At 41.6% G+C, this 25,799-nt stretch overlaps 1 protein-coding gene and 1 long non-coding RNA gene across 3 annotated transcripts in view; one reads left to right on the forward strand and one right to left on the reverse strand.

The window, feature by feature from the left end:
• Positions 1-11,269, reverse strand: part of LOC117884645 — a 69,093-nt gene extending 57,824 nt beyond the window's left edge. Inside the window, exon 1 of the long non-coding RNA XR_004647616.1 lies at positions 11,179-11,269. This is a non-coding gene — a long non-coding RNA (uncharacterized LOC117884645). The remainder of the gene's footprint in view (positions 1-11,178) is intronic.
• Positions 11,270-11,411: 142 nt separating this feature from the next.
• ACVR2A (activin A receptor type 2A) overlaps positions 11,412-25,799 on the forward strand; it is a 110,189-nt gene continuing 95,801 nt past the window's right edge. Inside the window, exon 1 of one of the 2 annotated variants that reach the window (XM_034785164.1) lies at positions 11,412-13,198. In XM_034785164.1, coding sequence (XP_034641055.1) covers positions 13,144-13,198 — 55 coding nt within the window. In that variant the 5' untranslated portion in view covers positions 11,412-13,143. The remainder of the gene's footprint in view (positions 13,199-25,799) is intronic. The other variant, XM_034785165.1, reaches the window with a different exon arrangement.

Here is a 25,799-nt window from a genome sequence, read left to right on the forward strand (position 1 = left end):
AGCAGGTATTGCAGGGAAAACAGTCCAAAGCAGCATGAACCCAGTTACATAGACAACTGCCTGCTCCTCTGCTGGGTTTAAATAGGAGTTGTGAACCAATCAGGATGCCCAGCATTTTGTCAATCAGGTCCCAGGAATGGGGTCCTGTTTCAGTGTTCAGCTTCTCTTCTGACAACAGTGAGCAGATCAAGCAGGTAGTATACTGGAACTTACTAAGTCCAAAGAGCCCTGTGGACCAGAATTCAAGACCTGTAGTCTGTAACATATGCTATCCTGCTCTTCCCCACTCACAAAAATGCATAAAAAGGTTGCAATTTCGTTTCCTGTGACATCATAAATATATGTACAGTAAAAGCTGTTTTATTCAGCACTTCACCAACCGGAAAGCTCTATATACTGGCATTTCTGATCTGCATTGAAAGTCTGGTTTATAGTCTAGTTGGCACGGGGCTGGCAGGAGGGGTTACAAGGTGCTGGATCTGGGCGGCACTCACCTTGAGCAGCTCCCCAGAAGCGTCCTGTCTCCACTTCTGCCCTGAGCACTGGCTCTGCAGCTCCCATTGGCTGGGAACTGTGGCCAATGGGAGCTGTGGCGGTGGAGCCTGCAGGCGGAGGCAGTGAGCAGAGCCGCCTGGCCACGCCTCTGCCTAGGAGCAGCTGGGATGTATCGCCACTTCCGGGGAGTCACACGAGGTGAGTGCCACCCAGATCTAGCACTCCGAAACCCCTCCCATGCCCCAACCCCCTGCCCTGAGTCCCCTCCTGCACCCAAACTCCCTCCTAGAGCCCACACCCTGAACCCCCTTCTGCAACCAGACTCCCTCCCTCTTAATTAACCAGCATTTTGAGTAACCGGTACCCCCCATTCCCCCAACATGCTGGATAACAAAGCTCTTACTGTACTAGAATAAAATTTAAGTATTTTCTTCATGTCACCAGAACCAAAGGTAGAATTCTAGTCTTAATTTATTATTTTTGAAGGATACATTATTTAACATAGCATGTGTGTAACAGTCCCCATTCTCATATTTCTGATCTTTATCTAATTATCAAGCCAATCTGGCAAGCTAAAATGTACAACTATTTACACTCCAAACTATATATTAACATACTTACACTATTCTATCAATTCTTTGTCTTGCTTCCTTATTGTAACATATACAACTACAGAATAATAATAAGCATGCACACACCCATTATTATAAATCTGGTATAGTTCCATGCATTCCAAGGCTTATCTATAATATTGACAGGCTACTGATGGAAGACAATCTAAAACAGTTTCTACCAATTTAATAAGTTTAGCAGAACTGAAAAGGAAAAATAAAAATGGAAATGTTGTACTATTTCTTATCATGATGAGTGCTTTTAATTTTCTATTTCAAATGAATGATTAACAGTTTTTATTTATGAAACAGTATAAATTACATGATGTATTGGTTTGTGAAGAAAAAACCCACAACAATATTCATTTCAGTTTATCACAATAAAGATTAAGCATTAAAAGAAGTATCATGGACATACTAGAGACCTTTTAAAAAGAATTGTGGGCTATAAATGCCAAAATACATGACAGTATTTTGTAAAACTTAATATTGCTACATTATACATGCTAAATGTCACACTATTAACAATTTTGTTTCAAAACATGGCTATGATCCACAATGAACGTTGACTGCAGCAGACAACATAGTGTCTGAAAGCAAAGAAAACTCCTAACTGCACAATCTGTTCTGGTAAGACAACATAAGTCCTAGAAAGAAACATCACTTCGCCTTTAACAAACTAGGTTGGATATTGTTGAAGCTCTAGAAAAATCTCAATAATAATAACAACTCCTGTGTATCATATCAACAATTCATAGATGAGGCTAGAGGGGATCACTATGATCATCTACTCCAGGGGTCAGCAACCTTTCAGAAGTGGTGTGCCAAGTCTTCATTTATTCACTCTAATTTAAAGTTTCGTGTGCCAGTAATATATTTTAACATTTTTAGGAGGTCTCTTTCTATAAGTCTATAATATATAACTAAACTATTGTTGTATGTAAAGTAAATAAGGTTTTTAAAACCTTTAAGAAACTTCATTTAAAATTAAATTAAAATGCGGAGTCCCCCGGACGGTGGCCAGGACCTGGGCAGTGTGAGTGCCACCGAAAATCAGCTGGCGTGCTGCCTTTGGCATGCATGCCATAGGTTGCCTACCCCTGATCTAGTCTGACCTCCCGTATAACACATTTCAGAGAAGTCCTATGACCTAATGCCTGTTTGAATGAATACATCTCTTCTAGAAAAAGATTTTAAAAAGTTACCAGTAATGGAGAATCCACAACAACCTTCGGTAAGTTTTTCCAATGGTCAATTACCTTCATTGTTAAAATTTGCACCTTATTTCCAATATGAATTTGTCTGGCTTCATTAGGGTGACCAGACGTCCCGATTTTATTGGGACTGTCCCGATTTTTGCTTCTTTGTCCAACCGATGTTTGGTCGGGACACTGGACAAAAAAGAAATGTTGCGCTCTGCCCCGGCTCCGCCTCCCCCTCCCCCATTGGCTCCCTCCCCAAATCCCCGCCCTGGCCCCGCCTCTTCCCCAACCACACAGCATTCCTCCTCCCTCCTAGGTTTGCAGCCTTTTTTTTTTTTTGCTCCATCCTCCCCTTTTTTTTCCCCTCCCCCCGTCCCGATATTTTGGACTGCTGATCTGGTCACCCTAGGCTTCATCTTCCAGCCACTGGATGTTGTTATACCTTTGTGTGTTAGACTGGAGAGCCACTTATCATTTTTAAATATTGGCACAGTAGCTTTCTTCCAGTCATCTGGAATCTCCCCAGTTTTCCAAGAGTTAGTGAAAGATCAACATTAATGGTCTAGCAATCTCCTCGGACAGCTTTTTAAATGGATGCAAGTAACCCAGACCTGCTGATTTGAAAATGTCTAACTTTAATAGCTGCTGTTTAATATTTTCCTAAGTTACTATTGGAATGGAGTGAGTGTTTCACCATCACACAATATTTCTAACACATCTAGCTTCCCCACCCCCCCAAAGTACAAGACAAAAATTTATTGAACACTTCTACCTTATTATTGACAATTTACCATTTCCATTTCCATCTAGTAGTGGACCAATAGCATTGTCAATAATCTTTTTGTTCCTAATATATTTTAAAAACATTCCTTTTTATTGTTCTTAACAGAGATTTCTCCTGGTGTCCTTTTTGTTCCCTTATCAATTTTCTACCATCTCTAGCTTCTAATTTATATTCATTTCTATCGACATCACTTTTTTCCATTTGTTATATACTGTTTTTTATTTTTATAGCTGCCTTCCCTTTCCTCTGAGCTAGATTTGTTTCTTAAACCAGTGCGTTCTTCTTTCTTGTTTGTGTGACACTGGCTATTGGAGCTTCTAATAAAATGTTCTTAAACAATCCAATTATTATTCAATTTTTCTGTGTAAAGTCTCTCCCCACTGATCTGGCTCATAATGTTTCCAACTTTGTGAACTTGGCCCTTTTAAAGCACACAGTAATTATATTACTGGATTGGACTTTGTTCTGTTTGCACGTAACAAAAGCAACCAAATCATATTCACTTGCTCCTAAACTACCACTAATTTTTAGTTCTGTGATCAATTCCTCTTTATCCATCAAGAGGAGGTCGAATACAGAATCCCTCTGTGCTAGATGCAACACTTCTTGAGTCAGAACATTGCATCTGTAACATTTAGAAATTCAGAGGATCTTTTCACACTGGCTGCCTGAGACCTCTGCATATGTCAGGCAGACTGAAGTCCCTCATAATCATGCAGCTTTTTTGCCTATACATTATAGACAGGATGACCAGCTACAAAGCACCTATTCCCTAATATGATTTGGTGGACTACAGCAGACACTAACTAGTACCCTATCTTATACTTTAACTGAGAGATTAGCTTCAAAACCAAAAATTATCTTTCACATTTTGATTAAAATTATTTGCTACTGTTTAAATATTCAGACAAAATTTTGATACATGCTTGTTTTTAAGAAAGAGGAGAGTAACCAAATTCATCTCAGTATAACTCCTGTAAACTTAGTGAAATCACACTATGGAGGGATTTGACACATGGAAATTTAGCTTTAAAAGTGAAACTTTGCCCTTAATTTACTCAATCATCTTCAAGGATTGCATGGATCTCTAGAGATAGTTCAATACAATGTAATACAGGCCAAATCCTGTTCACTTGAAATTAATGGGGTTACTCACACGAGTAAAACAAGCAGGATTTAGCCAAAACACCTGGGCACAAACTGAGGCTAGCGTTTCAGCCTATTTTTGTTTTTATTTTTATCTATATATTCAAAACAGATATTTTTTGACAAAAATCCAATTTTTCATACAAATGATTTAGAATTCATGAATCATAGGTCATATTAGGAACATTTCAGGTTACTTTAAAAAAAATATAATAGTGAGGAAAAACAAACCAGGCCTCTTGTATTTGTATTTCAGCATCACTAGAGGCTAAATAGTCTCGTGTTTGGCTGGTGTGAGGGAAATGACTTGGAAGTGGGATTAATTCCTGCTGTTTAGACCATTTATCTTTTTTCACCAAAAGTCACTGAAATTCGTTTCTCATTTCTTCAGAATCTAACATTAAGAATTTCACACAGGGAGGGGAAGATATAACCCTCTGAATTATTGGATTAATCAGATAATAAATCTTGGATTGAAATTCAATACAAAAATCACAGGAGCCCCATGTTTCCCACCACATCTTAGAAATACCTCTGTGGAGACTGTAAATTAATTTTGCAGCACAGGATCCTGCATATGCTGCTGCTCCTGAGTACATAATGCTTGTTCAGTGATAAGTGTAGAAGCCGCAGAGGCACAGTTGAAATCTTCTGTGCTCCTGTTATGAGTGCTCTGTTGTGGAAAAAAGTGCTCCCCAACAGGAACAGAAGAACGAAACTAGGTATGATCTGATACATTTCATGCTGCTGCTGCTGCTCCTCCTGCATAACTGGGTAAACTCTGTGTAGAAGCACAAGTCCCCGTACTATATCTTGCATGCTCACATATCACAGGGAAAGATCCATTAAAATGCTTATCAGATTGATTGACCCTGGAAGAGGGAAAAGAACCAGAAGTGTATAGGAAGAGGAGAATGGAAGGGAAAAGCCAGGAAAGGAAAGAGAGAGAGAGAAGGGGCAACAACATAAAAGGGCAGTGGGAAGAGATGCAAACAAAGGGAGGAGACTGACATTGCACTGATGTTCTTCACATCTATTTGGGACAGAATTCAGCACTTTGCAACCGCACCATAATGGCTACAGCCCTGAAGAGACAGCACTCAATCCCTGAGGCACTTTGCAAACACTTTCAAACATCAGCAGTGATCATTTCTGAGGGCTGCTCCTCATTCAGTTTTTGCATGGATTTAATTTATTTGGTAGAAAAACCAACTTAGTTAAATCAGTGCAACATTCTAGAGCAGATGCATTTATATTGATATACATGTATTTATCAGTATAACTGCATCCATATTGGAGACGCACTGATTTAGCTAAGTTGGTTTTATATATAAAAAAAGTGTTTATTAGATTGATACACGGCCGGTGCAACCCATTAGGCGACCTAGGCGGTCGCCTAGGCCACTAGCATTCGGGGGACGGCATTTTGGGTCCTTCAGCGGCGGCCGGAACTTCGGCCACCCTGGTCATCGTCGGCATTTAGGCAGAGGGAGCTGGGGTAGGGGAGTGTGGGGAGGGCCGCCTGCAGCAAGTGGTGGGGGGCAGCACGCAGGGGAACTCCCCGCCCCAGCTCACCTCTGCTCCACCTCCTCCCCTGAGCACACCACCCCGCTCTGCTTCTCTCCCACCCAGGCTTGTGGCGCCAAACAGCTGATTGGTGACGCAAGCCTGGGAGGTGGGAGAAGTGGAGCGGCGACGGCGTGCTCAGGGAGGAGGCGGAGCAGAGGTGAGCTGGGGCGGGGAGCTGCCGCACGGCTCCCCGGGCCAGGGGGAGCTGCCACTGGGGGGGCGCCTCAGGGCGGAGCTGCCGGGGGGGGGGGGCCTAGGGGGGGGGGGGGGGGGCTGGAGAGCTGCCACAGGGCTCAGGGAGTGGGGGAAGGGCGCAAGGTGGAAGTTTCACCTAGGGCACGAAACATCCTTGCACCCGCCCTGGATTGATATAGTTTGTTTTGGAAACTTTACAAAACAAGGTATGTGATATAAATGCCTTCATGCTGGTATAACTGCATCCATTTAAATAAATAACTTCTTCTACTGATTTAGTTAAATCAGTGCAAAAAGGGAGTGTAAAGCAGCTCTGTCACGGGGTCACTCACCACACTGGTGGCTCCTGGTGGGCGTTTCGGGAATTAGCTTAGTACCAATGGGTGTGCCCTTGGCTAGTGGTGGCTCTCCACCTGCAGATCCGTTACGGCTCCTTCCTCTCGGTATCTTTGTGGCACAGCCCTCCAGCCATATCACCATCCACTTTCCCCCCTTCCGGGATTCCACAAAGGGATGCAAGAGTCCTTTGCAGGATTGGGACCTAGGATCAAATTAATCCCTGGGGTTCCCATGCTGACACACTATCAGAGGGGAGGCAGTTTGCGTTCACTTGATTATGGTTGTGTTAAGGGGCTAAATTAACCCCAGGCAATGACAGCCATTCTAATCTGTACCAGTCACCATGGCCCCTATGTCTCTTGCACAGCTGGGGAATAAAAAGGGCATAGGGAGGCTCCAACTATGCTTAATTCTGCCCTGATAAGCCCCATGACTGCCCAAGATTGCCCTGATTGAGCAGCTCATGAGTTACTAATATTCACTAGGTGGGGCCTTATGACTGTGCAAATAAGCCTTAGACCAATGATGAATCAGACTTTAGGATTGTAAACCCCATAAAGCAGGAACACAATCTTCTTTTAAGTTTGTAATACGACATGCACAGAAATGGCATTGTATAAATTATAAGTACAATAATGTTTAATCAGGATATATTGATCTTTTTTATATTTGAAATTGTTGGCAAAAATGGTGGTCTAAACAAAAATCTACTGAATACTGTCAATAAAAATTTGTTGAAGATATTAACAACCTATTTGCAGCTTTCTAAAATCTGAAGTCTTCTGGTTTTAGGGTAATAAAATAACCGCACTGAAGCAAACATTTGAAATACATTTTTATACAGTATATAGAAAATACCTAATTATTATTTCTGCAGTGCTGACGTCTGTTTGAGGATCCCAAATAATCTCCCACACTTATTGTGAGCATATCCTTAGAAGAGGCCATGTTTCCATATAATTCAAGAAAAACAATTTAAAAACATTAGTAAAAAGCCCATTTTTAGGAATAAATAACTTGCCTAAAAATAAACAAAAACAATCTTTAAAATAAGGTGATATCGATCTCTCTTTGCTATAATTTTCAGCTCATGTGGCAATGTGATTAATATTTTGAAGAAGCTGAGCCAGGTGAAAATACAACCTGCAGAACAAGTTGCTTTTTAATATTGTGTTCTAGGAGACTATAAAAACTACAGATTAAATAGGGGTGTTGCAAAACTTAATTAATTAATGTTTGCAAATCATTCTGAAGTCCTTGAATAAAAAGCAACATACAAGGTGTTGCCACATGTCCTGATATTTCCAGAGTTGCACGATCTCATATTCAGTTTTACTTCTGAGGGCCTCCAAACAAAATGTCATCATGTGAGCTCTTTGGGGCAGGGAATGTCTCTTTAATAAGTGTTTATACAGTGTTGAGCACAATGGGATACACCAGTCCTTATTTGGGGTCCCTAGGAGATACCACAGTACAAATGAATAATTTTTTTTTTAATTTGTGTGCTTGTGCCCTTGTTAATTTAAGTAATGGTGATGGTTTGCCAGCTTTGTCCATTTAAATCCTTTTTATCGACAAAATGGATACAACTCAGGCAGTGTTAGTTAACTTTTCCTGCAGATTGATGGACACTGTTTCTCAATTCTGACCTGGAGATACCACTTCTGTAAGCGAAGGGGTACTCCTTAATGATCATGTTCTTTCAAACCTTGCTGCTCAAGTGGCCCAGAGCCTGGTTCTACACCAGGGGTCGGCAACCTTTCAGAAGTGGTGTGCCGAGTCTTCATTTATTCACTCTAATTTAAGGTTTTGCGTGCCAGTAATACATTTTAACGTTTTTAGAAGGTCTCTTTCTATAAGTCTATAACATATAACTAAACTATTGTTGTATATAAAGTAAATAAGGTTTTTAAAATGTTTAAGAAGCTTCATTTAAAAATTAAAATTAAAATGCAGAGCCCCCCGGACCGGTGGCCAGGACCCGGGCAGCGTGAGTGCCACTGAAAATCAGCTTGCGTGCCGCAGGTTGCCTACCCCTGTTCTACATTATCAGGAGAGCTGGACTGAAGATATCCCAGAACACATGGCACAACTCCACAGTCAGCCTGTGGATACTTAGGGACTTATTACAAGGCATTAGATGTGTGTTTTCTCAGAGTTTGGCCACAGTGAAAAGGATCTCCAGCTAGTCCTTGTTGCTTATGTACACGTTGGTCTCTGGAGTAGTGGACTCTGTACAGGGTCCTCTGGAAGGGCATCTCAGAGAACTATTTCACAGTTGTCATCAGCCAGATGGATACCTAGCATTAGGAGGAGAATACTGGTGATAATCTCTTTGTTCTCCCTATCTGTCTGCCTGTCTGTATCCACCTGTTGCCTCTTATCTCATACTGTGGGTTGGTCTTCACTACGAGGAAATTGATGCTGCTGCAATTGATACAGCAGGGATCGATTTAGTGGGTCTAGTGAAGATCCGCTAAATTGATGACAGAGCGCTCTCCAACTCTCCGAGAAGAGTAAGGGAAGTTGACTGGAGAGTGTCTCCTATCAATGCAGCGCAGTGAAGACACTGGAGTAAGTTGACCTAAGCTACGTCGAATCCAGCTACATTATTCATGTAGCTGGAGTAGCATAACGTAGGTTGACTTATCCCCGTAGTAAAGACAAGCCCTTAGATTGCAAGCTCTTAGGGGCAAGAGCTGTCTTTTTGTTCTGTGTTTGTGCCTAGCACAATGGGGTCCTGGTCTGTGACTGGGGCATCTAGGCCCCATCACAATACAAATAATAATAATAACTGGTGAAGGCCTGGGTCCTTCAAGCAAAAAGGAAGACGAGTGGTTAGAGTCAACAGTTTCCCGAGGGTACAGAGGAGGACCAGGAAGGCTGAACTGGAGAAGCAGCATAGACAAGTTGTGAGGACCAGCTTGGCATCAGGGGAGACATAGATACTATCCACTGGGATCCCCATTGCTGCCACCTCTTGGGTTGCATCACTTGATAGTAGGAATTACAGAGACTTGCCAGTACCACACATGTTGGAGGCCGCTGTGACAATAGCCACCTGCACACATCCACAAGGGGCAAGGCAGCCAGGCTTCACAGAGTATATCTTCATTGCAAAAAAGGTGTGTTCTTAATTTGGATTAGCTAACTCAAGTTAGCTATCTTGGGTTAAAACAGCAGTGAAAAGAAAGCAACTTGATTTTTTAACTTGGGTCAGCAGCTTGAGTTTGACGCAAGTTCCCTTACAGAATTTAACTGATGCTGCTAACCTGAGTTAAAAGTCAAGTTGCTGTGTCTTGATTGGTACTTAAACAAAGTTAGCTAACCCAAGTTAAGAACACACCACTTTTTTTCTTCAGTTAAGACATACCCCCAGTAAAGTTCAGGCCCTGCTAGTGGAATGGGAGACAGTGACTGCTGAAGATTCTGCAGCCACTTGGGCATATGCCCTACTCTGAGAAGCAGGATCCTTCATGCTGGTGAAGGATTTGGTGGCAACCACTGTAGATAATTTAGTGTTACTAACTCTCACAATTTTATTCCACGTTTTGATATATTTTCTGTTTTCCTTGAATCCTCAGTTCTTGGAGTCATGTAATTATTGGAATGTGACGTGAGCATTTATTTTAAAAATAGAAAGTTTCTAGCTCTGTGATTGCAGAGAAAGCTTGAAAACATGAACCCTAAAAGGCTCAAGAAGAATAAAAATAACATTTATTGTTTTCTAAAAATCCATGATTTTTAAGTCAATATCAGGATTTTGATTCTGTGGCTATAGCAGCTTTCTAGGGATCTTGGCAAGGTAAGGCATGGTGGGGACAGTAGGTGGGTGACTGGGGACAGATTATTGTTCCTTACAACTGACCAGGAGTAAGGTCTCCAAGGAAAAGGGTTGAGGACTGCTATGGCCTTTTTTGATGAGAGGAAAAACTAAAATGAATTAAAAAGAATAAAGCAAAACAAAAATAACGGGAGGGGGGGAGGGAGAGAAAGGAGAAAGGAGAAAACCAAGCTACCCTCCTCCCCCTTTCTGCTGCTCCTTCCCTCACCATTCTCTGGCACTGGTAAAACTGGTAAAACCCAGATAGACAGGTTTAGGATTAGATTTTTACTGGTAAATGTCAGTAAACATCAATTTCACCATACACATGCAACCCCCCCCAAAAGAAAATATATCCATGAATAATAATAGAAATTTACAGAGGGTCAAACGTCAAAGTAAGAAGAATGCTGCTTGAGAATTTATTAGAGTTTGATTTTAAGGCTATCTACTTGATATATTTTGACGGGACATTGACAACTTGTGTTTTAACTCCTACAAATGTTAACTTTTTGTATCTCAACATCTACGGTAAGGAAAAACCTATTGTCTGACCCCCCCACCCCATAATCAGCAACTGCAAACATTTAAATGGATTTTTAAAAGCTTAAAAATAAGCATTATTATCTGCCCAAACTATTAAAAATAAAAATTCAAAGGATCCCTGGGACAGCACACCAAGGCTGAAGAGTCTGGGCAGAGATCTGACACCAGACAAGTTGACACCCGAGATAAGGGGGAGGAGGGAAGTAATAATTTAGTTGGGCTGGTCCTGCTTTGAGCAGGGGGTTGGACTAGATGACCTCCTGAGGTCCCTTCCAACCCGAATCTTCTGATTCCTTCCTCCGACTGCACTTGAAACGGCAAACGGGAGATAATCTAAGCGGGGGTGGGGACAAGTAAAGTCGGGGCGGGGCAGGGTGACGGGTGCAGCACCCAATAGAACATCCCATGCAGTCCAGGGGCATGAAGGAGCGAGGGAAGGCGGTTAGAAACAGGCGCGGACTCACTCACCAAGGAAGGGGCGCGCGCAGGTACGAGGCGCGGGAGCGTTTCTCCTCGCGCATAGGGGCGCCAGCGCCAGCGCCCCGCCCCAGCTGGCAAGGCGAGGTCTTGTGCTCCGCCCAGAGTGGTTCCGAGGGCTGTCAATTGGGGACGACTCGCGCACGCACCAAGTCGCGCGACAGGCTGCCGCGATCGGGAGAAGCGGGGGAGGGGAGCCAGGAGAGGAAACAAAAACAATCGCCCGGGCGCCGCCATCTTGGGTTCGTTCTGCACACCACACAGTGAATGGGTAGATATGAAATTACCACAGGCGAGCAGCAACAGCAGTACGGTACGAAGGACTGTTCGGGGCTGCCAGCCGGACGCTGGGGACGATAAAGCCGGCTCCTTCGTCCGTCGTCGCCTAGAGAAAAGCTACGGGCTTGGCCTTTCACTATCGCCGACCCCTAAACTCCGCTCCTGGGGGGGCCAAAGTTGGTGTGCGTCGCGCCGCCCGGGAGACGAGAGGGTCAGAGCCTGTAGCAGTTTCCTCAGAGCAAGGAGTGAGCCGGGGACAGAGCTAGGGGAGGGGGAGAAGAGGGGATTCCCCTCCCCTCTTTCCAACCCTCTGCCCAGGGCTTGCCTGGTACGTGGTGTGGGAGGCACAAGGAGAACGCAGTAAGAGTTCACCAGGCTTTCAACCCCTACCCATTGGGGTTTTTTCTTCCTAAGAAAGCAAAAGTTGGACTGAGTGGAAGATTGTCCAGGTTTCTCTCTTCTAACCACGTTGGGGGCAGGGAGAAAAATGTATCCGTGAGGAGTTGGGAGAGGGGTGTGCATCAAAGAGAAGAGCCACAAGTCCAGCTCACAGGAGAAAGAAAGCTGTCACCAGCCCGGTAAACACGGAGCTACTGGCCACATCCAATCATGTGTATATAATATTGATACCCTCTCCTCCTCCATAGAAGCGGAATTCTCCTAGAAACACAGCAATCAAGGAAGAAGAGACTTGCCACGAGCCCATACATCACCCTCCTCCCCAGCGGCTGGAGACTGCATTTTTTTCAGTCATTCTTCACTGTTTAAACACCAAATATAGTCTCTTGGAGGGAATTCTTAAAGGAGTTTGAAATTCTGTGTAGAGGCAAGAATGTCTGAAATGTACAGCCTGTGTTGAACGGACAAGGAGAGAGAGGATCGTGAAAGTGGGAGGGAGGTTGGGGGAGAGAAGGGGAAACGTGCGGCTTTCTTTGACTGCAGGGAAGACCAGAGATTTACCTTTGTGGAACTGTAAAGGCTTGTTTGTTATAAAGCTGTTGTTTCTCTCCCCGTCCTTCTGGTCACTCTACATCTCCCAGCATTGTTAAAGTAAACGTTAATGCTGACCACGTGTGGCTGGTAACTTACTTTAGACAATTTTATAAAGAAACTGACAAGTTTACTATTCTCTATCAGTGGCTTACTGGTTTTTGAGTTTTGAAACGGAGATGGAACTACTTGCTCAAACACTACATGTATAACGGGAGTGAGGCCGAAAATATATTGTTTACTAATATCAGTACAACTTGTCCGGTCCAACACGACGAGGGATACTTTACAGAGCTTGACGTGGGAAAAAAGCTGAACTGTGCCCTGAGACTCGGTTCTTTTCCTAAAAGACGGTTTCCGCTGTTGACTTTTTATGGATTTTTAACTTTTTTTTTCCTCCTGAATTGCATTTTTCCACCATTTGTACAGAAGCCAAATGACACGTGTATTTTGAAATGCGTCTCCAAACATATACACCCCTGTATCGGGGATCTCACTAGAAGGAGCTGGAGGGGTCGTCAGTATCTAAATAAGTCTGATTTTGTTTTGTGAACACTCTAAACTCCAAATATATTGGCTTAGATTGCTTTATAACGGTTAGATTTAAAGGTGGGATTTTTCTATTTGGAAGAACCAGGAAACAAGACAGTAGAAACACCACCTATATGTTCTAACTGTATTTCGAAAATGGGAGCTGCTACCAAGCTGGCGTTCGCTGTGTTTCTGATCTCTTGTTCGTCGGGTAAGTAAACTTAATTTGGTCAGTTTAAAGGTATCGTTGTGGGGCCAAAACTTGTGGGGTTAGCTAAGATTTACAAACTTCGATTAGCTTTCCCTTTTTGAGGATATTTGACTTGGAATATAGTTTCTCGTTGACAGTGATTAATTGTTTGAAGTGATAAGGTGGTTGAAGATGACAACTGTGGTGATAGCAGCTATTGTGTTCATCTTAAAATACCACAGTTCAGCACTTCTAATGTATGCCGTCTGTAAACTTAACATTAGTTTTAAATTAGTCCACTGCAGAGTCGATTGATGGAGTAAATTTAAAGCTAATCATTTAGACTAATACTGTAATTTAATTGAGTGGTCTCCTGTTTAAAATGGTCAGGAAAATATAACCAAGTCACATCTCTAACTTCATTTAGATCAGATCTTATTTTGGGGTACTCAGTGGTGAGCTTCCGCGTCCATTAGTGTGTTTAAAAATAGTTACTATACTGAAAGCACTAACATGCTATATGGAGAGGGAGCTGTGCATTTGTGTATATGCACAGTACCAAGAGAATGAGGTAAGCTTCAAATCACTATCTAGATATTTTGCAAAACCTAACTTTTTCTTAGCTATCTAATACATGGTTCTGTTTTATCACTTTTAGATACAAAAGTCCAGTTTTAAATTTACTATTTTTAGTTACAGGAAATAAAGTGGTCCAAGAATTGTTTAGGCTTGTAGAAGCATTTTTCATGGTAGCAACCAGTGTTTGGAAATTGTTAATACAATTGTATTTATTTGAAACTATCCTTCTTTCAGAGCTACTGTGATCCACTGATCCTGGGTCTTGAAACTGATTTTCATTTTTTTTAGTTTTACAGCTTGTTCTATTGCTTTTTTTTTTCTTATTCCTCTTTACTTATGTAGTGTTGTGTGAAAAAGTAAAATTACTTAGTATTCTTATAATTTTGATTTGACAACTGGTTTTATCTGATCACATTTTCATTTTTCCCCCCCATAGCTGGGTGGCTAGTTTTCTGTAGCAACAAAGCTTTTTAAAAAAACTAGACCCCTGTAATATATAGAATTTTGCTGAATGATATATTTCCTTGTGGTTATTAAATGGATGCAGTCTAGTCTTGTGTCTGTAGTGTTATTGATCAGTTCTGTGTGGGCTGAATTTGCTGTGAAATGGCGATCACTGCCAGAGATTAACCAAAAGAGTTGCATCTGTTTAAACAGCATAACATGTTAAAGACAGCATGACACTTTTTAATATAAGAAAAATGATGCCAGATTTTTAACAAAATCATGATGGCTTGCATTGAAGTAGGTAAAGCCCTTCTTGAGAGCCTCTCTATGAAAGTATGACCTTCAATTTTAATAAGGCTATATATATATATATATTTTTTTTTTTAAGTGAATTTCTCTTGAGTTCAGGAACACTTTCTACAGGGGACTCTTCAGTCTTGTTGCATTTTAAAGCACCTTTTATTTTCATTAGGCCTCTGCTTCTTCTCTTCACCCTGCCTGATTAGAGGACAGGATAGTACAGTACAGTGCAGTCCTTTCCTAGGAACCTGCCTATCCTACTTGCTACTCAATCAGAAGCATTCTTGACCCACACAGGGCAAACCTCCCTAGAGTACTTCTAGCCTCTATTGGTCTTGGTAACAGTAGACCTGAAACTGAATGTTAATTTTGTCCATGACAATGCAAGTAACTTGTACTAGGCCAGCAGGAAGCTGTTTAAAATATTATGGAATGCATTTCATAGCCATTGTAAAATATTAATGTCTTTAGAATAACTAAAGTGTCATAGCAAATATTTCTGTTGAGTACTTCAGAGTTCATAAAGTATTCCTGATCTAGCTGTATAAATGGTTAATAATACATCCAGTTGTATTGTAACTCTTTTTTTACAGTTCAGAGTTTATAAGATTACTTAGGCTTCTTAATGTGAAATAACATGAACACAGAGGCAGATGTAGTGTTTCTTTTGATCATGTTGATTTTATGTAGCATGAAATCTAGAATGGCAAAATTATAAATATTTTTTTTTAAATTCTGAAGTTAGAATAAAATTATTTTCCCCACTAATCTGGATTTCTGCCTGAGCCTTTATTAAGTATGTTGGCTAGTGTGAAGAGACGTTTACAACTTAATTCTAAGGTTGCTATTTGATATTTCTTCATTGTGGTTGCAAGTCTCCAGCTCTTCTTGTGTGTTCAGTCAACGTCTTGGTCTACAAGCAATTGCTAAAGTTATGTGTACACCAGTTCATCATAATCATCTGTCCTTTTTCAAATGAAAAGGTCACATTTCTTCTTGCAAGAGCTGGGGCTGGGGGCTGTAATTTTGGGGCATTTTGCCTTACTAAATACTAATTTCAGATTAATTTGGGTTTCCTCACCTCTTCTAAATCAATCAAAATCCAGCCCTTTTAACGGAAGAAACAGAAATATCTTTCACTCTAACATGAGTATGGAAAAGGATTAATGCCTTTTCCTCATGCCACCTTCCCCTTTAATACTCATCATTAAGTCATAGTGACTACCCCAAGAGCTAATCACATGTGGAAATGTATGCATCAATACAAACCACAGAGAGTAAGATGGAAACTAAATAGATACCTCATCAAAGCTGCCAGTGGTCCTTTAACATGCTATACATATAAATATATGTATACTTAAATTCAGCAAGTGATTTTTTTTTTTTTTTAAGGAAAACAAAGAAAAACAGGGCCCTATGGCTCTTGGATACACTTGCTATGCATCTCAGTATTAATGGTACAAGAAATAAAAAGCTGTACTCTGGTAACAAACTTCTCATTGTTAACTTGGAGGTGATTTAAAATTTCTTCGGAAAAGAGGGAAGTATGCTTCCTCCTGCCCCTCCTTTTTGCTAGAGTTTATACCTTAACATCAGGAATGCCAGGACTAGTCTTGCTTGGTTTTCTGGTATGTCTTGAAGCATGTGTATTGTGGTGCCTTGTCCCTCATCTTTTTAACTGAAGGGGAGTGGTTAAAACTTTCTGCAGAATTTCTTGACAATATGCAGTCGTTGGCAGTGTTAACAAAAAGGGTTTTTTGTTTTTGTTTTTTTAACACTTAAACTAAAAAAGAAACCTTCCTCACCTGTAGCTTAGCTTTCACTGTCTTGATACTTGTGAAGTTGTCATTTCAATAATTCTCTAGCTTTGAGTCTTGTATCTTATTTAAAAAAAGAAAGCGAGAGAGACTTCAGTTGCTAATGTTTTCTTTTTTTCTTTTTAGGCTGCCTTAAGCATGCCAAAGAAGTAAGCAAACAAAAGGGTGCTAGCCCAATTTTTCACTTATTTGAAGGTCATCCTCAATTTACTCAATTTTTGGAGAGGCTTTTGTGTTTCAAAGAAAATAGTAGATCGAAAATTATTCTGTAGTAAAAATATTTTCTATGCCCTCTTACAGAGACTACTCTTTTCCCTCCCTTTAGTAAAAGTTCAAATTTTTCAGATATCTGAGAAATAATTACTAAGAGTCTAATACTCTAAAAGGTTTAGAGGTACAATGTTAGCTATTCTTGAAGACCAGAAGAAAATGAGAGGATGAGTTCTTTATTTTACTAGTGAATAGAATTTTTCAGGCTCCTCCCCCCCCCCCCCCCCCCCCGCCACACACACAAGTAATCATGGCAGTACTTACGAATCCTGCCAACAGTTCAGGAGCATCATTTATGAACTTGACTCCAACCGTGTACTCCCAGTAATCAAGCTGTGCTTCTGTAAAATAAAGTGATTAAACACTTTAAAGATGTACTGTATACACTTTTAAAAGTAGTACCAAGTTCCTATTTGTACATAAAAGAACAGTAGCAGCACAATTTTGGCTTTTCCATTCACCATTAGTGACCGATGCTCTTAACACGATCTCTGCAGCACTGTTGATAGTAGCCTTTTATGATAGTTTTCAAACATGACTACAAACAGACAGGTGTGACTATAAATTAGGTTACAACCCTCTTGTGGCCTTACATTAATGTTATAGCTACGCTCAGAGTACAATAGAGTTCCTGGGGGGAGGGGGGGTTCTCTAATATTTTTGCTAATACACTTCTACCCCGATTTAACATGACCCGATATAACACGAATTCTGATGTAATGCAGTAAAACAATGGGGGGGGGGCGGCTGTGCAATCCGGTGGATCAAAGCAAGTTCAATATAACGCGGTTTCACCTATAACGCGGTGAGATTTGTTTTTTGGCTCCCGAGGACAGCCTTGTATCGAGGTAGAGGTGTAATTTTAAAAAATGTCAATACGGGACATGGAAGCAATATTACAATTGTGTTAACAGTTGTTTGAAAACTTCAGTATTGTTTTGGAAGAACTGCTTGGCAACTGTTTAATGAACACAGTTTTAGCTAGCAGAGTTCTATTGCTGTATATCTTCTACAGACATGTCTTTTTGTAAGAGTGGCTTAAGAATTACTGTTTCATATGCTCAGTGCTGTGGAAGCTTCTCTGTTTGAGGTGAAGGATACTATGTTGCAGCTGCAAAAGGATGACTGGCAATCCTGATATATAGATCTTAATAGCTTTCAGCTGTTTTTAATAGCTTGCTTCAACATCTAAGTGGCATTCCTGCTCTTTATGCCAAAAAATTCCAAAAATTCCTCAGGACTTCATCTCAACTTGCATATGAATAAGAGAAAAACAACTTTGTTTAACCTTTCCTAGCATATCTGACTTTGCTGCCAACCTCAAAAGTTAGAAATTAGTACGGGTGTCTTCTAAAGTGATTGCTTTTCCTACATCTCACTTGACAAGGCCCTCACTTCCATTTTAAATTTCTGTCATATAAACAATGACCTGGATCTCATTCTTTGCAACTTATTTCACTCTGTGTGAACTAGGTGTTCTTTCTGAAGTAACATCGCGCTTCTCTTTTTGAGTCCATGAAGCCACACAGTAGCATCAAAATGTTTGTCTTTACACAGAAGACATGGGGAGGGGGGGCAAATTTATTGGGAAGAAATAGTCAAGTCTAGTCATTTGGAGAATTATCTGACTTGGGATTAAAGTTTAATGTTTTTTCAAGGCAGCAATGTCCAGACCTGAAAGAAGAATTGAGCTAACACTGGGTGGAAAAAGGCGTAATAAACTGGGATGATAGAGGGTTCTGCAGGACACTCTTCTCTACCCTTTAAATCTGCTTTCTGTTAGTGCTTCTGAATGACAAGTTGATTAGTCAGTTGTTAGACCATGGGGAAGTAGCCAAAAAAAAAAAAAAAAAAAAAAAAGGGAGGGGGGCAGAAGTTTGTAGTCTAGCATCCAGAAAGTGTTCTTGAGTGTTCCTGTTAAATGAGATCAACAGATTCCAAGTGCATCATTTTGTGTTTATTGTGCGTTACTTCAATAACGCCTTTAGATTGTGCACCGAAGGATTCCTTACAAGGCACCTTTCCTGTTCTTTCCCTCTGCAAATACTGTGATTTAAAATGGTACTGTAGGACTTAATTCTCAGTTGCTTTCTTCCTCCATGGTGCTGAACAAAATTATCTTTTTTTAAATCTCAGGAAGTGCTATTCAACTTGGCAAGATAGAAGCTATCCCACAGAAAATGTAGGGTTATCACCATAGTGCTCAAATCCCAAACCCCTATAGCTAGACATGGAGGACATATGTTAGTTAAATCAAATACTTTTTAATTCCTGAATATGTTCCATGGCACATACCTACACTAGTTGTTGTGAAGATACAACTCTGAAATAGTTTAACAGTACAGTAGAATACTACTTGGCTACAAGGAGAAAAACTGCTGGAATTTTCATGGAACAGGGTTCTATGAATTGCTTATTCAGAGCAGTAGCTGGAAACACTTAAGTGTGGCTAGGAAAAAAAAATGGACAGTTTGTTTACTACTGGAAATCTAAATCTTTTGGGTTAAGTATGAAACAACTGGAGATGATGGGAGAAGGCAACAACCTAGTGAGAAGCTCATTTCTCCCGCTCTGCCTTCCCTCAGCTGCTGACATGGTGCTTGTTGCGGTTTGTTGTTCCTGCCTTTTGGAGAGAAAAGGCAATATCTTTTGTATCCACTTCTAGTTAGTAGGTGTCAGACAAGTTTTGAAAATGTATCCTTTTCTAGTAGCTAGGAGGAAGGAGCTTTCTGTTTTTTCTTTCAGTTCAATCTTCTTTTGCCTCCTTACCCCCAGAGTCTTGTGGAAGCTGTACCCACTTCACAGGTAGGGGGCTCTGGAAAGATGGGGCAGGATGGTTCTCATCCATTCTAAGCCCCTTGCATCCTTATTTATTTATTTTCAGGCTAGTCCTTTCCATCAGTGACGCTAGGGCTCCCTTCTTTTAAACTTTTCCATGCAGCAGCATGGATGTGGCATATTTACAATTTTATTGTCAGTAGACTTTTTTGAATAGCAGCAATGTAACCTGGAGTTCTTTGATTTTATCCACATCAGGAGAATGGAATTATGAGCAGCAGCAGATAGTTGAAACTTTATGCAGATTTAGGAAGCTAATGCTGCATGGGTTTGTAAGGTTACTTCAGCATTCCTAAAGGCTAGACACTTCTAAAATCAAAGATGAAGTTCTGCTGAAACTCAAGTGGGTGAAGTTTTTCTTGTTGTGTTTTTTTTTTTTTTTTTTTTCTCTTTGAAGTTGAGGTTCCTCTTTTAACCTCGTTAAAATTAAGTAGGATGTTCTGTGGTTCCCATACTTTTCCTTTTTCAAGTTCTGTACCTCTTCTCTTCCTCTTCACCCCCACCCCCGAAGTGACTAGTTATGAGTTACCGATGGTTATATGAGTTGGGGTCTGTCCTTTTTAGACATAGGTGAGTGCCCTTCCTGCCTCCTCTCAAAACAGCCTTAGGAAAAAGGAGTAAAAGCTACAAAATCCAGCCTCTTAAAGACACTAGCTGTCTTTTATGCAGGAGACGCTAAATATATGGAACGCCAGAAGCTGGAAAAAAATTTGAGAAAGCTCTCACCCATGGTTGCTAAATGGATGCACAGTTGAATAACCAGTACCATGTTTAGGGAGAATTTGTATTCATTGCTGTTGGCCATGGCCTCTTCTTTTCTTTAATAAAAAACCTGCAGCCTTGGATTATAGAAGTAGGCAAAAATCCTATACTCTTCTATTGTTTATTACATAAAACACAATATAGGCTTCTGATGTCCTCTTTGGTTGCAAAAATTTACCTCCACTCAGGAACCTGACTCACAGTCCATCATTTTGTTATTTTAAGTCTGTCACTTCAGAATGACAGCTTTGACTTGGAAGGGTAACTTCCTTTCTGAAATAAACACTTAAAACAGTGGACCTAGTTCACATCTTAACTCTTGTGATGGTCCTCATTTCGGTGATTCTATTCATGCCTGTCAGCTTGGAGCTACACCAGTTACGTCCTGATCTACTTATCACATAATGTGAAATCGAGCTCAACAATGTTTCTTTATTTTCCAATCACATTTTCTTTTACAAATTTTTGATTAAGAAACTACACATTGATTTTACCCAACCAATACCATTGGAAATAGTCCCTCCAGACTGAGGCACCTGAATCTCAAAAACATAAATTATTCATAGGGCATCTTTTTTCATTTGGTTATCTCTAACCTTGAGCCTTAAAGCCTGCCCAAGCTGTTGTAGATTGTCTTTGTATTTTAAAACTGCAAACAAGTGTTTGTTAAAGCATCCCTGCAAATGTGAAATCTAGTCAACTTTTGAAGAGTGGTGATTTAGATATTGTGTATGCCCCCATGTTCCCTGGCCAGACCTTGTGGTTTTACAATCACTTTGCTAGTTTTAAAAAATAAAAATAAAAATTTTCCCACCTCTATTGGTGTAGGAAAGAAACACACAAATAGGAATGGTTTGACTGACTAGAATCACTGTCATCAAATACATTACATAATCAGACTTAAAAATGGGTGCAGATATCTTAGTTGTACTAATCTTGGGTGTTAATTGGTAACACTAAATACTTTTACACTGATATTATTTAAGTTGATATCCATTTTAAATGGCTGAAGGGTTTTATTTGTGATTTCATATCTCTCAGTTGCAAAGCACAAGCGTATTCATTGTTTCACAAAATTACAGAACTTTAAAGAGAATTGACAGATCTGAAATGGAGCAGAGATTATCTGTGTAATTTAGCCAATAATATCTTCACTGCTTTTTTCTGTGGCGATATTTTAAACTGAGATTAGTGTGGGACAGGTTCTTATTCTTTTTTCCTTTATGCTGCTTTTCCTGGTGAAGGTTGCGGTGGCAGCATGGAGAGTAGAGAGGCCCAGATCTCTTCCTTTTCCTCCACAACAGGTTCCAGCTTCTCCTGGCGGATTCCCTAGCGTTCTCAGGCCAGCTGGGAAATATAATCCTTCTAGTGTGTCCTGGGCTAGCCTTGGGGCTTCCACCCAGTGGGACATGCCCAGTATAGTTCCAATGGAAGCCCCCCAGGGGGCCTCTTTATCAGGTGCCTGAACCACCTCATCTGGCTCCTCTTGATCTGGAGGAGTAACGACTCTACTCTGAGGCCCTCTCGAATAGCTGAGCTCCTCACTATATCTTGGAGCAGTGGTTCTCAACCTTTCTGTTGCAATAGCATATTCATGTTCCCAGAAGAGTGTGGCAGGCGCCGGATGACCAGCCACCGAAATGCCGCCAAGAGGCGACGTCTTTGAGAAGCGGCGTCGCCGAAATGCCGCTGAGAAGCAGCAGCATTTCAGCGGCGACGCTTCTTGGTGTTGCTGCTGCTTGGCAGCATTTTGGCGGTTGGTTGTCCAGCGGCTGCGCTCCTCGGCGGTGGGTTGTCCGGCAGAAGCGCTCCCTTGTCAGTAGGCAGGCGCACATAAATGCCCTGGCGGGCGCCATGGCACCCCATGGCATGGCATTTGGGACCATTGTCTTGGAGGGTAATCCCAGCCACTCTGCAGAGAAACCTCATTTGTCACTTGTATCTGTGATCTCGTCCTTTCAGTCGTTACCCAAAGTTCATGATCATAGGTGAGGATGGGGACGTAGCGTGACCAGTAAATGCAGAGCTCCATATGAAAACTCAACTCCCACTTCACCACCATGGGTCGGTACAGGGCCTGCATCACTGCCACCGCCACACCAGTCTGCTGGTTAATCTCTCGCTCCTGCTTGCCATCACTTGTGAACAAAACCTCTGGATACTTGAACTCATCCATTAAGGGCAACTACTCCCCCTCACCTGGAGAGCAGTCCACTTTCTTCCAGTTTGGGCTTCCCATGTCTACTCGGTCAGTGTCCCGTGCGTTAGATCCAACTCACCACCAAGTGGTGATTGGTTGCCAGCTGTGTCCCCCTCTTCATCAAGTGTACAGAACAAATGGCCTTAGGTCCAGTGAGATGACTCTAAAGTCAATCATTGATCTTTGGCCCAAGGTGCTCTGGTATCAAGTACATTTATGAGCAACATTGTGTTCAAATCCATGAGTAGCACAGAAGTCCACTAAATCACCTCTCATCTCCAGATCAGGGAGGCCGTTCCTCCCAATCACTCCCCTCCACGTATCTCTATCGTTCCCTACATGAGCATTGAAGTCCCCCAGTAAAACTAGAGAGTCAGTATATGGCACTCGGTTGAGCATTGATTTCTACCATTTTTAGAAAGGCAGAGTATTCTGAACTGCTTCTTAGGCATGTAGGCGCAAACAGGGTTTTCTTCTCTGAGGCCCAAGGTCTCATTGAGGCAACCTTTTTTTCAACCAGGAAAAACTCCAGCTGCAGAGCACTCAGCTGGGGACTTGAGTATCCTCACACCCACGCAGGGCCTCTCACGTAGGGCCATTTCTGAGTAGGAAAGAGAGCACCCTTGATCGAGAAGTTTGTTTCGGGAGGTGAGGCCAACTATATCTAGTTGGTACCCTTCCACCTCTTCCACGAACTCTGGATGCTTTCCTGCCAGCGAAGTGACATTCTATGTGCCCAGAGCCTGTTTTTGTTGTGGAGGGCCAGTCTGTCGTGGTCTGTCCCTCTTGCTGCCTTTCTGGCACTGCACCCGACCCTTACCCTTTGCCTTGTGGGTGGTGAGCCCATGAGACAGGTCCACGTTGTCTTTTCAGACTGGGCCTGGCCAGGTTACATGGGATCCCCGATCACTAGATGCTCACCTGATACCACCCCCAGGGATAGGTCCCTAGTCTAGGCGAGGTTCGTATGATGATTTTGGGGCTTTCATGAGGGTCTTGAGGTGGATTATCTTTAGACTGGAACCTCCCCCCAGACTTTATTCCCCTAGGAGTGACCCTACCAGGAGCACGAGGCTCCAGACAACATAGCCCTGGGGTTCGTTGGAACACGCAAGCCCCTCCCACCATAACAAGGTAATGATCCTTGGAGGGATGTGGGACAGGTTATCAATTATAATTTTCATTAAAGATTTGATTCTTGAGTTTTGAATTTGGCAGGGAGACCAGTTCTAATTAGCAGCTTAACGAAAAATATTTGTGCTATATTAAATTTGATCCAAGAGCTTGCTTGCAAGGCTTATACCACTGATTGCTTTTTAAAAGTCTGCTTATGTATTTACTTAATGGAAACGGGTCTCGTACTGATTAACGTAAATTTTGTTTAATTCATAGCTTGTGGCATACACTAAGAAAAGTGAGTTAATACTCATAATCCATCCTTAATTTGTGGTGTTCTGTGTTAGCATTAGTAAAATATCAGATTAATGCATTGAGTAAGACCTGATCTGAATTGTGGGATGATCTTCGCAACTCAGCTGCAATTATTTGAAAAAGACACGGAAAAGTAATAATGGACCTTTATTAATTGTGGTAATTTGGAAAAGCCACAGCAGAACTACTTGTTTAAGAAAAATTTGCTGGAACAATGTAAACACTCAACTATTATGTTATGCCTGTACACTTTTTTTTGATAACCAGATAATTTGGTGCAATTAGAAGGCTGTAACCAGAGTGGGACAGCCAACCGTGGTTCAAAGTCAGGAGGAGGAGCAGAAAAATGGCGGGGGAGGGGGGGACGGACAGTAGGGGTTAGAGCTTTGTAGCAGGCATGGTATTGCTACCCTTATTTCTGTGCTGCTGCTGGTGGCAGCACTGCCTTCAGAGCTGGGGGCCTGGTCAGCAGCTGCCATTCTCTTGCTGCCAACTCTGAAGGCAGTGCTGGCACCAGTAGCAGTGAGTAACGGTGGCAATATCATGCCCACTGCAGGGCTCTAACCACTACTGTTTTTTCTCTCATCCCTCTCCCCTGCCCCCAGGCTTTGCACCCTGGTTACATCCTTGCCCAAAACTCTCCAAGATGATTGTAATGTATTACTGGGGGGGAAAGTGTATGGTGGAAACGTCAAAATGTATGCAAAATTCTGGGCTATGCCAAGTAAGCCAATTTAAAACAAAAATTGCTGTGCAAGCCTAATAGTGCGAAATCTGCAACTTCTGCAATATTGTGAATGAAGTAGGACCTTAATTATGAACCATGTGTGCATGAAGAACAACATTTGAGACCGTAAATTAACTTGCTTGCAGTTCCATTAAAAAGCCAAGAAATATTTTGATTCTTGCCAAACAAAATGTTATTAATACTTCTCAAACTTGCAAACTGTACCACTTAGAACGTTAGGACACTTGATGTTCTACCACTCCTCCCCCCCAATCTTTAATGACACCTAGTAATATGTATAGACTAGGATTTACAAATAAGCAGAAAGGAGTTACGTTCCCAGTACCCATTTTACTTTTACTGGGATTTGGGTATTTAGATCGCTCAGGCCCCTTTTGAAAGTTAAAGCTGTGATCTAATACATAGGGCTTGTTTCCACTTACTGTGGATTGACGCTGCAGTGATCTATCCACCGAGGATCGATTTAGCGCGTCTAGTGAAGACCTGCTAAATAGACTGCTGATCGCTCTCCTGTCTACACCAATATGAGAAGCATAAGGTAAGTCAACGGGAGCCAGCGTGGTGTAGATACAGCAATAAGTCGACCTAAGGTATGTCAACTCCAGTTATGTTGTTCATATAGCTGGAGTTGTGTAACTTGGGTCGATTTAACCCCATAGTGTAGACCTGCCCATAGTTTTCTTATACCATTAGAAGACTCTCATTAGTGGTAAATGAAACAGCACTTCTTTTGCTTTGATGCTGTTCACTGTATAACCAGGGTCTTGCTGTACTCAGAGAAACTGGGCCTAAATTCTGCAGCTAGGCCCTCATTTATGTGGCATAGTGATTCTTGATTGTGTGGTGCACAGACTTTTCTGCGCAAGATTCAAATTCTAAAGTTTGTATTGACTTAACTAACATGTAAACAATGCAGTTAGTACAATACTCAAAATGCATTGTGGAACTCCGTTCAGTTTTATGTTGACAAATGTTAAATTGTTGAGTGTCAGGAATTGTATGTTGATGACACAATTGCATTGCAGATTTTACTGGGAGAAACCTACAAGTGTTGGTAGCTGGTAGTGGGTTTGTTGGAGTACCCAGATGGTATGGGCAAACAGCTCAAAACTTGAGAGATGAGGCTTCTGACACTGGAGAGGAGGGGATGTATCTCTTCTCCTTACAAAAAGAGGAATGTGGGCAGAAGCTGGTTTTCTGCGCCAGCAACCCTTGAAGGACATGAGCTGC

This window comes from Trachemys scripta, chromosome 11, assembly GCF_013100865.1.
Source record: "Trachemys scripta elegans isolate TJP31775 chromosome 11, CAS_Tse_1.0, whole genome shotgun sequence".
NCBI classification, from domain to species: Eukaryota; Metazoa; Chordata; order Testudines; family Emydidae; genus Trachemys; species Trachemys scripta.